Source organism: Cervus elaphus, chromosome 21 (genome assembly GCF_910594005.1).
Source record: "Cervus elaphus chromosome 21, mCerEla1.1, whole genome shotgun sequence".
Taxonomy (NCBI): domain Eukaryota; kingdom Metazoa; phylum Chordata; class Mammalia; order Artiodactyla; family Cervidae; genus Cervus; species Cervus elaphus.
In genome coordinates this window covers 40,029,555-40,046,360 of record NC_057835.1, presented here as the reverse complement: position 1 = coordinate 40,046,360, position 16,806 = coordinate 40,029,555, and the positions used below count along the sequence as shown (strand labels likewise).

Here is a 16,806-nt window from a genome sequence, read left to right as displayed (position 1 = left end):
AGAGTGTAGCTTTTTTAGATAAGGTTTGAGATCAGATGAAGAACTTCATCTTTGTTCTGCTTTTAAAAAACTGTTTTGGCTAATCTTTGTATTTTCATAATAAATTTTTGAATCAATTTCTACCAAAAAAATATCCAGTTGGAATTTTTCTTTGGGATTATGTTGAATATTACATAGATCATGTTTGCATTTATTAATATATCTTAAAAATATTGAGTCTTTGAACAAGATCTTGCTCTGTTTATTTAGGTTTTTTGAAATATATCCCGACAGTATTTTGTACTTTTTTATATAAATATCTTCTACATTTTTCATGTTTATCCCTAAATGTTTCATGTTTGTGGGTGCTATTGGTAATGGCATTGGTTTTTAATTTCAGTTTCTAATTCTTCTTTTCTAGCATATAGAAATACAATTGTTTTTATATATTGACTTTGCATCCTATGACCTTGCTGAACTGACTTATCTGTTAAAATAGCTTATTTTGTAGATTTTTTGCAATTTTCTGCATTGATGATTGTGTTATCTGTTAATAAAGACAGTTTATTTTTTTCTTGCTAATCTGTATGCTTTTATTTATTTGTCTTGCTTTATTGCCTTGAATGAAACATCCCATTCAGTGTTGAATAGAAGGTTGATTGTTGAAACAGAAGAACAGGTATCTTGGCTTTGTTCCCGATCTTACAAGGAAATTGTTCAGTGTTTTGCTATTATATACCATGATGCTTGTAGGCTTTTTATACGTGCTCTACATCAGGTTGATAGTTCCTAGTGTTCCTGCTTTGTTGAGAAGTTTCCCCCCCTGTAATTATCAGTGAATGTTGAATTTTGCCAAAATTTTTCTCTGCATCTGTTGATATTCACATGATTTTTCTGTTTAGTGTGTGGATATGGTGAATTTTTTTTTAATTGATGGATTTTTAAAATTTAAGTGATACAGGTTTCCCCCACTATCTGAAAGTAAAGCAATTCCTCTGAAACCTTTTATAAGCCAAAATGGCCTGAAACAAAGAAGCAATTACCTTAGGACTCATCTTGCTAATGATTGCACAAAATAAATCCAGACAGAACACAGATCCTCACACACGGTTCAAAGCTGTGGTGACTGGATGCTGAGATCCTGTGTGTAATTGCCACTCTCACTGCTCTTGGTGTGTACTGACTCAGTAATGGCTGGCTGTGAAGTACAGCACTGAAGGGTATTTTTTGGTTTTCCATAAAAGTGAAAATCCTGTTTGGATTTCTTTTAGTTAGCAAAAACAGGTACTAGTGCATGTCTTTCATAAAAGCAAAGAGACATAAACTTTTGAAAAGTGTGAAATACCTGTGTATACATACACAGCAAAAAATTACCATTTTAACCATTTTTAGGTGTACCGTTCGGTGGCATTAAGTACATTTACAGTGTTCTACAACTATCTCCACTATCCACTTCCAGAAAGTTTTCATCATCTGAAGTAGAAATACTGGTTTTAGTATCATTATCAGGGTAGTGCTGGACTCATAGAGTAAGTTTGGAAGTATCTCCTTTTCTTTCATCATCTCAGAGAGTTTGGTATTCTTCCTTCATTAATTGTTGAGTAAAATTTACTGGTGGAGCCATCTGAGTTTATAATTATTTTTGTAAGAAGGTTTTAAGTATAAATTTATGTAAAAATAGATATATGACTACTCAGATTACCTACTGGTGAGTGAGCTTTGGCAGTTCGAATCTTTCAAGGAGTCTATTTCTTCTAAGCTGAATTTAATGGTATAAAATTGTTCATAGGATTCCTTTGTTATTCTTTTAATGGCTATAGCATCTGTAATGGTATTTTCTCTCTCATTTCTGATATCGATAATTGTTTCCTCTCTTTCTTTATCCTGATAAATCTAGGTAGGGGTTTGTCAATTGTTTTTATCATTTTCAAACAACAAGATTGTGATTTCACTGATTTTTTTTTCCCTATTATTCTGTTTGCAGTTTTACTGATTTTTGTTCTTTATTTTATCCTTCTTTCATTTGCTTTGGGTTTAGTTTTCTGTTCTTTTTTTACTTTTGAAAGCCAGAAGCTTAGGCTGTGGATCTGAGAATATAGTGATATATATTTCTCTTTAAGTACTGGTTTAGCCCTGGCCCACAAATTTTGAGAAGTTGAGTTTTTACTTTCATTTCATCAAAATATGTTCTAATTTCCCTTTGGTTTCTTCTTTCACATCCTATGTCTCCTCTGATTTTGTTTACTTCTTTTATCAAGTGCTAATGTCACCAACTATAAATTGGAATTTGACTACTTTCAATTTTATCAGTTTTGTTTTATGTACTTTGAAGCTATGTTGTTATATACATATACATTTAGGATTGTTATATCTTTTTGATGACTTTACCACTTTATTATTATGTGATTTTCTTTCCATCCCTGGTAATATTCCTTGTTCTGAATTCTTTTTGATATAAATATAGTCACTTCAGTTTTATTTTGATTAGTGTTTGCATGGAGTATTTTCCCCCACCATTTTATTTTTAGCCTATCAGTGTCTTTATGTTTAAATTGGTTTCTTTTAGAAAGCATGTAATTGAGTCTTGCTTTTAAAAATACCCTTTGACAATCTCTGCCTTTAGTTGGGGGTGATCAGACCATTTGTACTTATTGTAGCTTTTGATATGGTTGGATTTAAACCTATCATTTTTCTAATTGTTTCTATTTATTCCATTTATTCATTGTTCACTTTTTTCTCTTTGACCTCTCATATAGTTGTACATTTTACTTATCTTTATATGTATAAAACCCATAATTCATTGTTGCTAATTTCACTATATATAGTCAATTTTCTATTTGATTAGGATCACAGAAAATACATTTAATGTCATTTTTGCTATTTTCAATACTCTTCATTTGTTTAGATCCAGATTTCTTTCTGGTACTATATCCCTGTTTGTAGAACTTCCTTTAATACTGCTTGTATTAGCAGGTCTGCTGGCAGTGATTTCTGCCAACTTTTGTTTGATGAGAAATTTATTTTATATTCATTTTAGAAGTTACTTTTGTGTGGGTATAGGATTCTGAGTTTTTCTGTTTCTTTCAGCACTTTCAGAGATCTCATTCCATTGTCTTCTGAGTTGCATAGTCTTTTATATGAAGTCTGCTGTAATTATTTTCTTTTTCATATTGATATGCTTTCTTCCTCCTTCTAAAGGCCTTCAGAAATGTCCTTTTTTTTATTAGTTCTTAGCAGTTTAACTCTGATGTATCTAAATTTGATTCTTTCCTTTCTTTCTCTTCTTCCCTCTCCCCTTCCTTTTCTTTTTCTCCCTGTCTTTTCATTTTCTTCCTCTTCCTCCTTCCTTTCTTCTTTTTGTATTTTTCCTGCTTAATGAATATGAATATATTGGATCTGTGATTTTTTTTAAAATTTTTGTCAAATTCTCAGCTATTATTTTTCTTTTCAGATATTTCTTCTTCCTTGTTTTCTCTCTCCTTGGGAGTTTCCAGTTATATATATGTTAGACCATTAGTATTGTCTTGTAGATCCAGGATTTTCTGTCCCTTTTTAAAAAATTTTTCACTCTGTTTTTTGGTGTGTCTCAGTTTGAGTAATTTCTATTTATCTGTAATATTATTTCTTCAGGTGTGTCCATCTGTTAATAATGTTATCAATATTAATTGTCATCTGTGGTATTTTTCCCCTAGGATTTCCATATGCTTTTCTTATAAGGTTTCTGTTTTTCTAATGAAATTCTCCAAATGTTCATGCATGTTGTCTGCCTTTTTCTTTTTTTTCCAGGTTGGTCATAACTTTAAACATCTTTTAATTTCATGGCTGCAATCACCATCTGCAGTGATTTTGGAGCCCCAAAAAATAAAGTCTGACATTGTTTCCACTGTTTCCCCATCTATTTGCCATGAAGTGATGGGACCAGATGCCATGATCTTAGTTTTCTTTTTTTTTTTTTTTTAATTTTTTTATTAGTTGGAGGCTAATTACTTCACAACATTTCAGTGGGTTTTGTCATACATTGATATGAATCAGCCATAGATTTACACTTATTCCCCATCCCGATCCCCCCTCCCACCTCCCTCTCCACCCGATTCCTCTGGGTCTTCCCAGTGCACCAGGCCCGAGCACTTGTCTCATGCATCCCACCTGGGCTGGTGATCTGTTTCACCATAGATAGTATACATGCTGTTCTTTTGAAACATCCCACCCTCACCTTCTCCCACAGAGTTCAAAAGTCTGTTCTGTATTTCTGTGTCTCTTTTTCTGTTTTGCATATAGGGTTATCGTTACCATCTTTCTAAATTCCATATATATGTGTTAGTATGCTGTAATGTTCTTTATCTTTCTGGCTTACTTCACTCTGTATAAGGGGCTCCAGTTTCATCCATCTCATTAGGACTGGTTCAAATGAATTCTTTTTGACGGCTGAGTAATATTCCATGGTGTATATGTACCACAGCTTCCTTATCCATTCATCTGCTGATGGGCATCTAGGTTGCTTCCATGTCCTGGCTATTATAAACAGTGCTGCGATGAACATTGGGGTGCACGTGTCTCTTTCAGATCTGGTTTCCTCAGTGTGTATGCCCAGAAGTGGTATTGCTGGGTCATATGGCAGTTCTATTTCCAGTTTTTTAAGGAATCTCCACACTGTTTTCCATAGTGGCTGTACTAGTTTGCATTCCCACCAACAGTGTAAGAGGGTTCCCTTTTCTCCACACCCTCTCCAGCATTTATTGCTTGTAGACTTTTGGATAGCAGCCATCCTGACTGGCGTGTAATGGTACCTCATTGTGGTTTTGATTTGCATTTCTCTGATAATGAGTGATGTTGAGCATCTTTTCATGTGTTTGTTAGCCATCTGTATGTCTTCTTTGGAGAAATGTCTGTTTAGGTCTTTGGCCCATTTTTTGATTGGGTCATTTATTTTTCTGGAATTGAGCTTCAGGAGTTGCTTGTATATTTTTGAGATTAATCCTTTGTCTGTTTCTTCATTTGCTATTATTTTCTCCCAATCTGACGGCTGTCTTTTCACCTTACTTATAGTTTCCTTTGTAGTGCAAAAGCTTTTAAGTTTCATTAGATCCCATTTGTTTAGTTTTGCTTCTATTTCCAATATTCTGGGAGGTGGGTTATAGAGGATCTTGCTGTGATTTATGTCGGAGAGTGTTTTGCCTATGTTCTCCTCTAGGAGTTTTATAGTTTCTCGTCTAACATTTAGATCTTTAATCCATTTTGAGTTTATTTTTGTGTATGGTGTTAGAAAGTGTTCTAGTTTCATTCTTTTACAAGTGGTTGACCAGTTTTCCCAGCACCACTTGTTAAAGAGGTTGTCTTTTTTCCATTGTATATCCTTGCCTCCTTTGTCAAAGATAAGGTGTCCATAGGTTCGTGGATTTATCTCTGGGCTTTCTATTCTGTTCCATTGGTCTATATTTCTGTCTTTGTGCCAGTACCACACTGTCTTGAAGACCCCCATATATGCTGTCTACAAGAGACCCACCTCAAAACAAGAGACACATACAGACTAAAAGTGAAGGGCTGGAAAAAAATATTTCATGCAAATGGAGACCAAAAGAAAGCAGGAGTCGCAATACTCATATCAGATAAAATAGACTTTCAAATAAAAGCGGTGAAAAGAGACAAAGAAGGACACTACATAATGATCAAAGGATCAATCCAAGAAGAAGATATAACAATTATAAATATATATGCACCCAACATAGGAGCACCGCAATATGTACGGCAAACACTAACGAGTATGAAAGAGGAAATTAATAGTAACACAATAATAGCGGGAGACTTTAATACCCCACTCACAACTATGGATAGATCAACTAAACAGAAAATTAACAAGGAAACACAAACTTTAAATGACACAATGGACCAGCTAGACCTAATTGATATTTATAGGACATTTCACCCCAAAACAATCAACTTCACCTTTTTCTCAAGTGCACACGGAACCTTCTCCAGAATAGATCACATCCTGGGCCATAAATCTAGTCTTGAAAAATTCAAAAAAATTGAAATCATTCCAGTCATCTTTTCTGACCACAGTGCAGTAAGATTAGATCTCAATTACAGGAAAAAAATTGTTAAAAATTCAAACACCTGGAGGTAAATAACACGCTTCTGAATAACCAACAAATCATAGAAGAAATCAAAAAAGAAATCAAAATATGTATAGAAATGAATGAAAATGAAAACACAACAACCCAAAACCTATGGGACACTGTAAAAGCAGTGCTAAGGGGAAGGTTCATAGCATTACAGGCTTACATCAAGAAACAAGAAAAAAGCCAAATAAATAACCTAACTCTACACCTAAAGCAATTAGAGAAGGAAGAAATGAAGAACCCCAGGGTTAGCAGAAGGAAAGAAATCTTAAAAATTAAGGCAGAAATAAATGCAATAGAAACTAAAGAGACCATAGCAAAAATCAACAAAGCTAAAAGCTGGTTTTTTGAAAAAATAAACAAAATTGACAAACCATTAGCAAGACTCATTAAGAAACAAAGAGAGAAGAACCAAATTAACAAAATTAGAAATGAAAATGGAGAGATCACAACAGACAACACTGAAATACAAAGGATCATAAGAGACTACTACCAGCAGCTCTATGCCAATAAAATGGACAACTTGGATGAAATGGACAAATTCTTAGAAAAGTATAACTTTCCAAAACTGAACCAGGAAGAAATAGAAGATCTTAACAGACCCATCACAGGCAAGGAAATCGAAACTGTAATAAAAAATCTTCCAGCAAACAAAAGCCCAGGACCAGATGGCTTCACAGCTGAATTCTACCAAAAATTTAGAGAAGAGCTAACACCTACCTTACTCAAACTCTTCCAGAAAATTGCAGAAGAAGGTAAACTTCCAAACTCATTCTATGAGGCCACCATCACCCTAATGCCTTTTTCATTAGATCTTTTATCCTGTTAATCATAAGTATTATAAAACTTATTTCTTGGAGTTCTAGCACTTGGGTCATCTCTGGGCTCTGTTTTATTGACTTTTTTTTTTTATTTTTAATTTTCATTTATTTATTTTTAATTGGAGGATAATTGCTTTACAATGTTGTGTTCGTTTCTGCTATACAACAACATTAATCAGCTATAAGTATATGTATATCTCCCCCCAACCACCCTTGCTGCTGCTGCTGCCTGCCACCCTTGAGCCTCCCTTTTATTGACTTCTTTACTGTTTGACATATTTCTTCTTGCAATTTTGGGTGTCTTATAATGTTTGGATGAACACTGGACGTTGTGTATTGAGAAACAGTAAAGGCAGAGTTAAGTAGTACTTATGTTAAGAAATAGGCATGTCTCTTTTTCTGTCAGACTGTTAACATGGAGGGTGGCATCAATCTAGTTGGTAGTTAAGCTCATTTTGGGTGTTTTGTTTCCACAGTCACTGTTAACTTCAGGTTCCTTTAGCTTTGGTTTGCCATTATCTTTGTTTTGTGTGGGGTGAGGTTTTGGGAAGATTTTCCTCAATTTTTCTGCTCCATCCTCCGGTTTCATCAGTCCTCTCTCTGCTATGCCATGAGGTGAGGGATATCTCTATGCTCCATAGTCAATTGCTGTTCCTTATTATTTGGTTGTAGGATTGTCTTGGGTATAGAAACATAGTTCTTGATTTTCTTGTACAGCTTCATTCTCAAACTCTGTGTGCCTGAGTCTCAGAAGTGGGCTTTTCCTAATGTTTCTACCTCCTTCTTCACGATAGCCAAATTTTCTTTTGATCTGTAGGTTGCCTTAGGTGCAGTAGAGTTTTCCAGCCCCTTCCCCAGCATTTTCAGAATCTGCTTTATATTGGTGCAGGGATTTGCTCTCAAGAAGGTTTTCACCCCCTTCTTTTTTTTCTAGGAGCAAGTAACTTTTGCTCCTAATCTTTTTGCAGAAATAGTGAGTCCTTGCCTGAGCTTTTGGAGCAACAAAATTTCTTGCCTTATCCCAGAGGCAGACAGGATTTGTTTTGTCCCTTTTCTCTTGTGACTTGTGCTCTTTGCTTTGTGTAAAAGAAGAGTCTAGTGAGTGAAGTCGCTCAGTCGTATCTGACTCTTTACCACCCCATGGACTGTAGCCTACCACACTTCTCCATCCATGGGATTTTCCAAGCAATAGTACTGGAATGGGTTGCCATTTCCTTCTCCAGAGGAGTGTGCAGATTTCTGTGCTGTTCTCTCTGCTTCACACCTGCACCACTGAGTGGGGCTCTTTGGTTCTCTGCTGTATCTCCAGTTGTCCTGACTTCCCAAAGGAAGCCCATAGAAAAGAACTTCTCTCTGGAGTTCCTAATTTTCCTAAACTGCTGTGCTGACCCTCACACAGTATTTTAGAATTCATTAACATTTCATCTGCTCTCTTCTTACCAGTATTTTTTATATTCATCTCTTTCTTCTTTGCCAGTGTTGAAATATTTTGTGAGCTGAACCTTGCCTTAGAGGGCTTTGTCACTCTCTAGAATTCATGTCATTTGTTTGCTTTACAATCTCAGATCTCTGACGGGTTTGAGAAAAGTTATGATTTCTTACATTGTCTGAGTCATTGTTACATTTCTACATTCTAAGGGAGAGCAGAACACTCTTTTTAAAAAATACACTGATCTTGCATCTTGTTTTTTTTTCAGTTACATGGGGTTTCAGGTACAACTTGGAGCTTATTCTGCATCAATATGTAACTGGCATGTGCTTCATTCTTTTTTATATTTGATTATTATATATTGTTCAAAGTAATATATATGTATAAGAAGTCAAGACTTATTCAAGATTAATGATATAAAGACTCAAGATTTATAATAAAAAACCATGCTGTCCTGCCCTGGGACTGACTATTTCTGTTTCCTTTTTTACAGAGGCAACCACTTACTACCTGTTTTAGTTGTTCTGTTATTTTGTACTGTTAATAACTTACATTATGATTTCTTGATTTTCTTTCTTTTTAGATGTTATCTGTGTTCCTGCTTTGAAAACCGAAGATTTAGTTCTCTTACTCAACATGTATAGTTTTCTTTGTCTCTCTAACTTTCCCTGTACCCTCTGCCAAGTAAACACTTCATGTACTGTTTAATTTCTTTGTTTTTTCTTTCTTGGAGTTCTTTATCTTCCTCTTCTATGTTGGATTGTTTGTTTGATAGATCTGCTGAAGACCCAGTGTTTTGGTTCTTCTCTTCACTCTTCCTGTGTTAATTCCTTTTGCCTCTCTCTTGTTGAGTCGCCTGCTTTCTGGACAGTTTCCTTGTTCTTAATTTATTTTCTTGTGTTGTTGGAGTACATAATTTCATTGTTTCCTGATAGAGAATGCATGAGTAATACAGTTTTTTGAGACCTTGTAGTTCTGATATATCTTTATATTTCGCACACACTTAATTGGTATTTTTTTCTGAGATATAATTCTAAATAGGAAATATTTTTTCCACAGTTTTGAAGGCATTGTACCAATGTTTTCTACCTCTCAGCATTACTGTTGAAATTCCAAAGTCTTCGGATTCTTTAGTCAATTTATGAAACTTTTACATTTCCTCTCCCTCGTGATGCTTTTCTCACATCTTTTGTCAGAAGTTCTGAAATTTCTTGAGTGATTGACTGGATTTGTGTATTTTTTGATAAATTGTTTTTGGGTGTTTGGGTTTTAATTCAGAAATTTGTATACTTTAAAAGTGGGGAAACTTTTATATTTTTTCTCTGATGATTTCTTTCCTTCCATTTTTGATGTTGGTTCTTTCTAGGATACCTGTTAGTCTGAAGTGATTTTTTTGCTTCTTTCTTTCTTCCTTAGTTTCTTTTCTGTTTCTCTTTTTGTTCTGTTTACTGGAGATTTCTTCAGTTTTGTCTTCCAGTCCTTTGAAATATTTTCCTTTGGCTACTGTATTTTTTCTTTCCCAGAGCTATTCTTCATTCTCAGAATACTCCTTTTTATAACCTCTTGTTCTTGTTTAATGGGTGTAATATTCCTGTCTCTCTGAGAGTTTTTTTTAACCCTTTTTTGAGGTTTTATTCTGTTCCCTGTGTTATGCTTACCATTCCTTGTGGATTGGGAGACTGATTATTGTCTTTAGAGGCCCAGTGATAAAGGGAGCTGGGGATCTTATCTTCTAGGATGTAACTTTGGAATCCATCTCTGTTTTCAGTGTGGTGTGTAGATCCACCCCATCTTCAGCTGTTCCTGGTGTCCAGAGTCTCTTTGTTTTAGGCCTTTCTGAAGAGGCAACATTTTAGGAAATTTGTCTCCTTGGGGTCACAGAAATGACCTGGAAGTTTCATAACATTTGAAAGACTTCCAAACAATCTTTGTATTTTCATACTCTTCCAGGATTCATCTTTAGAAGTACCAGGTGTGCTTCTGATTCCTGAGCCTTTCTGGGGTCCTGAAGCACAAATCCGTTTACTCTTTGTAAGCTCTTTGTTAGCTTCTAGCTCTGCAGGTGAGGTTTCAGCTGGCCCACATCTGCTAAGTTAGTTATAATTAATCTACTCTCCATGTTACAAATTTTGACTTATCTCTTCTGTTGATTCCTTTCATATTCAGGGGAGCCTGGGGGCAGAGGGAAGGAGAGAGAGTTTATGGATTATTGGATTATCAATTTAGAGTTGTTTGGGGAGAGAGATTACTCTTAATGTTTACTCTGTCATGTTAAAGCAGGAACCTTAGAAAAGCAGTTTCATTAGAGTGTTGAGATAGAAATCAGAGAGCAGCAGGCTTGGGATTCAGTTGATGAAAAATTAGGCTTATGGAATAAAGCCTAATATTTAAATAACTTTGGTTATTAGTGGAAGGAGAGAAAAGGAGGAATGAAGTGCTAAATATATTATTACCAACTTCAACTGAGCCCTCAAATGCCTGAGGATCTGTATTCTTCTCATCGTTTAGCTTTCTTTCCTAGACTTTTTCCTTACTGTGTACACTTTCCTTAGATTTATAACCTACCTCACTCCCTCAGCGCCGCCCCACCATGATCCTGTCTTGTGCTTCACAGAGAACATGCGCGTGGGAGTCACCTCAGGCCTTCCCATCCATGTGTATCTGCATTTACACACATTACTTTCTCTTCCACCCTTTCACAGTTGCAAGCTATTTTCTAGAAATGTAGTTTGTGTTTATATATGGATTTAATTTATCCATTTGATCTTTGGCATCTGATAGCATAATATAAAATACCGATTATAAAAAGAAATATGTCTCTCCCCACCCCGGAGTACTTTATATCAATAACACCAGCTCCACAAAAAGAGAACATAACCAGTTAATGTCACTTGTAATTTGATTAAAATACTACTTCAGAATGTCTGAGCTCAGAATGTATTTTACACTAAATGTTGACCAAATCATCTGGCAAAAGCCAGGATATTCCAGATTTTGCTTAGAGTTAGGGTTTAGTTTTCAATTTTTTGTACCTGTCATGAGCAGTATTCAGTGACCCTTATCAGGACTTTTCCAGAACAGACATAATATTTCTATCATTAATTTAACTTCAGAAGTGATAAAAAATCTCTTTTACTTACTTTAGCGCTTGCGATGACTATTGTTTACTGTTTGAAAACAAATTATTTACTTCTTCGCCACCTTGATAGAGCCCGTGTTAAACATAATGTATATACTAAATATTATGCTAAATATGGGGCTTTCTTGATGATGTAAATTATAAATTTAAATAGATAAAAGCAGGAGGCATAAGAAACATATGAATGTAGAAAAGGGTTAGATGTTACAGTTCATGTTAATAATTCTTGTGTCCATGGTCCTGGGGTCTGCAGTGGAGAGGATGAACAGAATAACCTGTACCCTTTTTTTATTGATTAGGATTAACTTTTTTTTTTTTTAATTTAAGTTTCTTTCCTGAATTTAAACAATTGGTTTAATTTTTCAGACAGGGGAAAACAAAGGATGGAGTGGTCCAAAGGCTGGGTTTCCTGAACCAACAAGTAACAGTAAGTTTCTACCTTTATATTAGCTGCACTTGGTGTTCGTCAGTGGTCCCATGACTTGTCCCTCACTGGGAGTTTACTGGGTCTTTCTGGGCCTGAGATGCTATACTAAGTGTTTTATAGGAGGCAGGAAGTGTGGTGCTTGCTTTCCTGCAACTGACAGAAGACAGAGAGACTCATACCTTTAACACGGTTAAGTCACTGCAGACAGAAAACCGTTTTATCCATAAAGTGATGATGTTGTTTTTTTTAAAGTTGTTTTTATTGTGACATTATCACAGTAGAAAAGAATCAAGAAAGAGAAAGTTATCTACCGGTCCAATATAACCCAGCATTAACTGTATTCACAGTTCTACTTTTTTAGGTACACACACAGACACTTTTCCCTGGTGGCTCAGACGGTAAAGCGTCTGCCTACAATGCGGGAGACCCAGATTCAATCCCTGGGTTGGGAAGATCTCCTGGAGAAGGAAATGGCAACCCACTCCAATATTCTTACCTGGGAAATATCATGGATGGAGGAACCTGGGAGACTACAGTCCATGGGATCGCAAAGAGTCGGACATGACTGAGCGACTACACTTTCACAGACACTTTTACATAATTAGAATATAGACAAAAATTTGTAGTGTGTTTTCATTTAACATTGTAGTACACATTTTTCAGATTGTGCTGAGTCATTAGAATTTTTGGTATTTTATTAAAGTTACTAATTGAAATATCAGAAATGTAAGGATAAAATTGCTCACAATTTTATTCCAAATAATAGTATATCATCATTTAAAAATCCACTTCAGTTCTACTGAAGTGGGAGAAGGGAGTTAATGGGAAGATGACCGGGTCTTCCTGAGTCTTTGGGGCCTTGATTGTTTTCGGCTCAAAGTAATCTACATGTCACAGAGAAACATTTTAGGATGGCAGGCAAATTTTGCTCACCTAAGATGATTCCCAGTGTTTGGAGCATCCTTCTTGTTGCTAGATAGTATGCTGCCTGATTCATGAATCATCGAAAAAGCCAATTAGCTCTTCAAAAAAATTTTTAAAAGAATAAAAATAAATATCCACTTCAGGTATTTCTGTTTTCAAAGGTATGTGATCAAGCTGTCATACATTGGCAGTGTAGACATTTTTACTTCCTCCCCACTGCTCCCCAAAAGCATCTGTTTTCACTGAAGTGACCATTTTACTTTAAATCAGTAAGATGAAACAGCCAACCAGTGAAGACCCTGGCAAAGTGAAGTCCCCGGCAAAGTGAAGTCCCCAGTAAAGTCGGATCTTTCTCATTTCTAACCCCAGTTCTCTTCCTGATAACCTTCAGAAGCTGAATTAGCTTAAATACGTAAATTCTTGTCATGAAGAGTATTCTTTCATATTAGTAACTGCTCATCTTTTGATGTATAATGAAATTTGTGACAATTCTTACCAGAGCCTGCTTATGAGAATTGAATTCTCAGATTATCAAAACTAGCCTCTTGAAAAAACTGTTTCAGTGAAGCAGTGGTATTCATGAATTATTTTCTGGGAATAATTTAAATAATTTGATATGACTCTGGGCCTTTTGTCTATGTATGTAAGGATGATGAATGTGATAGGCTCAGCACGTTGCCCAAATAAAAAATGGAATCAGTTCAGGATTCTCAGAGAGTTTTTGATTCCTTTGTTGTTTGAATATATAGAATTGTATTTACTTGGGTTTCCCTGGTGGCTTAGATAGTAAAGAATCTGTCTGCAGTGTGGGAGACCTGGTTTTGATCCCTGGATTGGGAAGATCCCCAGGGGGAGGGCTTGGCAACCCACTCCAGTATTCTTGCCTGAAGAATCCCTTGGACAAAGGAGCCTGGTGGGCTACAGTACATGGGGTTGCAAAGAGTTGGACATGACTGGGTGACTAAGAACAGCACATAGTTATTTGGTCAAGGAGTGTGAGAAACATTCAGTTGGTTTCAGTTTTATGTAAAGTACTTAGCACAGTAGCTCTTTCTTAGTAAGCACATAATGAATGTTAATTTTCTTCCATACCTTCTCCCACCCCCCTTTTCTTTTTAATAAAAATTCTATAATTTTGTGTAGGCTTGCCAAAAATGTCTTTCTTAAACTTCTTATCTCTCAGATTTTTCTGCATGTACACGTGACCAAAGAATATGTATGGTTTGTATTTGAATGATTACTTTTGGCATTAGGTTTTTTCCAGAGAACATAAACATTACATATTTAAATATGGAAGTCAGATAGTTGTTAATTTGGTAGTTTTAACATGAAAGCACATTATAGATGACCTGAAGCCTCCATCACTAAACAGTGGTATTTTGACCCTCATCTTTACATCTGTTGGTTTTTTTGTTTTTTTTTTTTTTTTTTACTTTCTGAGGGATTTGGAGCTCCTTTGCAAGTAGGGGAAGAAATATCACAAAAAGGCCAGTGAGTTTCACAGATGAGAAATGTGTAAGAATGTGTAAAAGATTTGCTTTAAACATAATGTTGGAAATCATAAGCTGTTTGAAGCATCCTTAAAATTTAACCAAATGTTAGCACTTTAGGACTTGCTCTGGTCTCCAGTAGTTCAAAATCTGAAACAAGAATGCTCCCTGGCCCCTTCCCAATATTGTGGAGGTGAGAAAGCTGATACAGAGGTTCTCTGAGTGGGCCCTGCCCAGGTTACCACGGACAGCGAGGGCAGTCCAGCTCTGACAGTTAACTGGCTCTCTTCTCCTGAGCGGGTTCTATGTAGTGGAACCCCCGAGTCCTCTGGAGCCAGCTCCTAGCTACTTTAAATACAAGAAAAAGTAGATCAGTATGATGACTCCATTACCTAAAAAGTAATTTAAATTCACATAGTATGATAGCTTTTAGGTTAAAGTCTCTTCTACTTAATCAATTTCTTAAGTTTGAAATTCTGCCCCAGGTGTTTCCTGTCCTGTGGGCAATATGTGTCATCGTGTTTTGCCGGCAGAACTCAGAGCAGGGGTTGCTCAGGATGGCACGTGAGGGGAGGACAGGAGTTGGAGACTGCCTGAGCTGCCCGCCTCGCCACCACATTGTCTGACCTTGAGCAACTCAGTTTACGTCGTCGTCTTCCACGTGCTCTGTTAAGAGTTACACGTATCAGTTTATAATGCCAAGTATCTTTAATTTTCTAAACTTGATTAATCATCCTTGAATAACATCTAAAAAGGTAACATTACTTCATAAACAACAAAATGTCATAAAGTGACTCTCTCCATTGTTTTCTTGGCTAAACTTTACTTCACAAATAGTAGTTAAAAACGACAAAATTTTAGCCACTCATTGTTTTATGAAATTAACTTGGAGCCATAGTATACAAAAGTTAAGAGAATGCAGAATTGTAAAGGGGAAAGAAGACAATTTTAGCCTGGCGCAGTTAGCCCCTAACTGTAGGTAGACAAAAAAGTTAATGTACATGTGCATTTAATATTTGAAGTGGGAGATTTTTTTTTAAAAGATTACAGTCGTAAGAAACTGCTAACAGTTACAGCTAAGAAATAGTTTAAATGGTTTTGCAAGTGATTGTGATTGCATAGCCAGGTTCCTGGCTTGATTGGCTGCAGACTTAAAATATGGACCTAATTTTTACATCCTTCCCAGGCTTTCTTCATTGTCATGAGTTGCAGAACATAGACCATTCTAAGTGTATTTTCACCCTGTGAATACTGTCATAGTCATGTCAAAGTATAAGAACATATAACTGTAATGTGAGGTTTGTGTTAAATTTAGCATGGGGGCAATTTTATGTTTGGCATGCACATAAAAAGCTAGATTTTTACAGATGAATGACTAGCAAGTTTTTTAAAAGATCATGCGTTTTAAATACTTACTGATGGCTCATGGAAAATTTTGTAAACTACTTAGATACAGTTCAGTTGATAAAATCTTTTTTTATTCACATTCCATGTTTCTTATTAATACAGGATTTTACTTAAAAGCAGGTTCATTGTTTCTTAAAGGTAAACTCCAGCTTAATTCAGAATTGGACTCAGCTCAAAGGTATTCACTGGTATGTGCCGAATCCACCCACTAAAACATTATTTGGAGGCATTTTTCACATAAATATTTTTCCGTTAACCTTTTAAAAAGTTTTATTTAGCCCCTATGAAATATGCTGACTCTTCTAGGTTCATTAGAGATGACCCAAGACACATACTTTTGAGATGGGAAAGAATTCTTATTAACCTTTGCAGTATTGAAGTTGACTTATCAAAAATTTTGTCACTTTTATGTTACACTTGTGTGTTAAGACATTTCAGTCATGTCCGTTTCTGTGCCTGCCAGGCTCCTCTGTCCATGAGATTCTCCAGGCAAGAATATACAGTTCCCTTTGGGGGCTTCCGTAATAGAAGCTTCTTTGTAATGAGACAGTTAAATTATTTGGAGCCAATGCAATTTAAATATAAAGCCAAGTATTCAACTTAATTATTTATTTGAACATAAATACTGTGTTGGAAATCTAAGAGTATAGCTTACTTGTGGCAATCTATTTCTTTTTTCTTCTTCCAGTTTTATTGTTATAATTGACATATAACACTGTATAACTTTAAGGTGTACCGCATAATGATTTGACTTGCCTCATGAAATGATTATCACAATAAGTGATGTTGGGGACTACTTTCTAGTTGTGGTGTGTAGGCTTCTCACTGCGGTGGCTTCGCTTGTTGTGGAGCATGGGCTCTAGAGCGCAGGCTCGGTAGTGGTGGCTCATGGGCTTTGTTGCCCCATGGCATGTGGGATCTTCCTGGACCACAAATAGAACCCATGTCTTCTGTATTTGCAGGCAGATTCTTAACCACCAAGAAAGTCTCAATTCATTGGTATTTTAATTAGGGGTATGAGAGTGTGTTAAACTTATCTGTTTTAGGCATACCAGTTGAGTTAATAATCAA

General features: G+C 35.8%; 1 protein-coding gene across 14 annotated transcripts in view; it reads left to right on the top strand.

The window, feature by feature from the left end:
• STAU2 (staufen double-stranded RNA binding protein 2) overlaps nt 1-16,806 on the top strand; it is a 299,958-nt gene that overhangs the window by 125,912 nt on the left and 157,240 nt on the right. For all 14 annotated transcript variants that reach the window (XM_043879211.1, XM_043879208.1, XM_043879203.1 and 11 more), the window contains one exon: nt 11,854-11,914. In XM_043879211.1, coding sequence (XP_043735146.1) covers nt 11,854-11,914 — 61 coding nt within the window. The remainder of the gene's footprint in view (nt 1-11,853; nt 11,915-16,806) is intronic.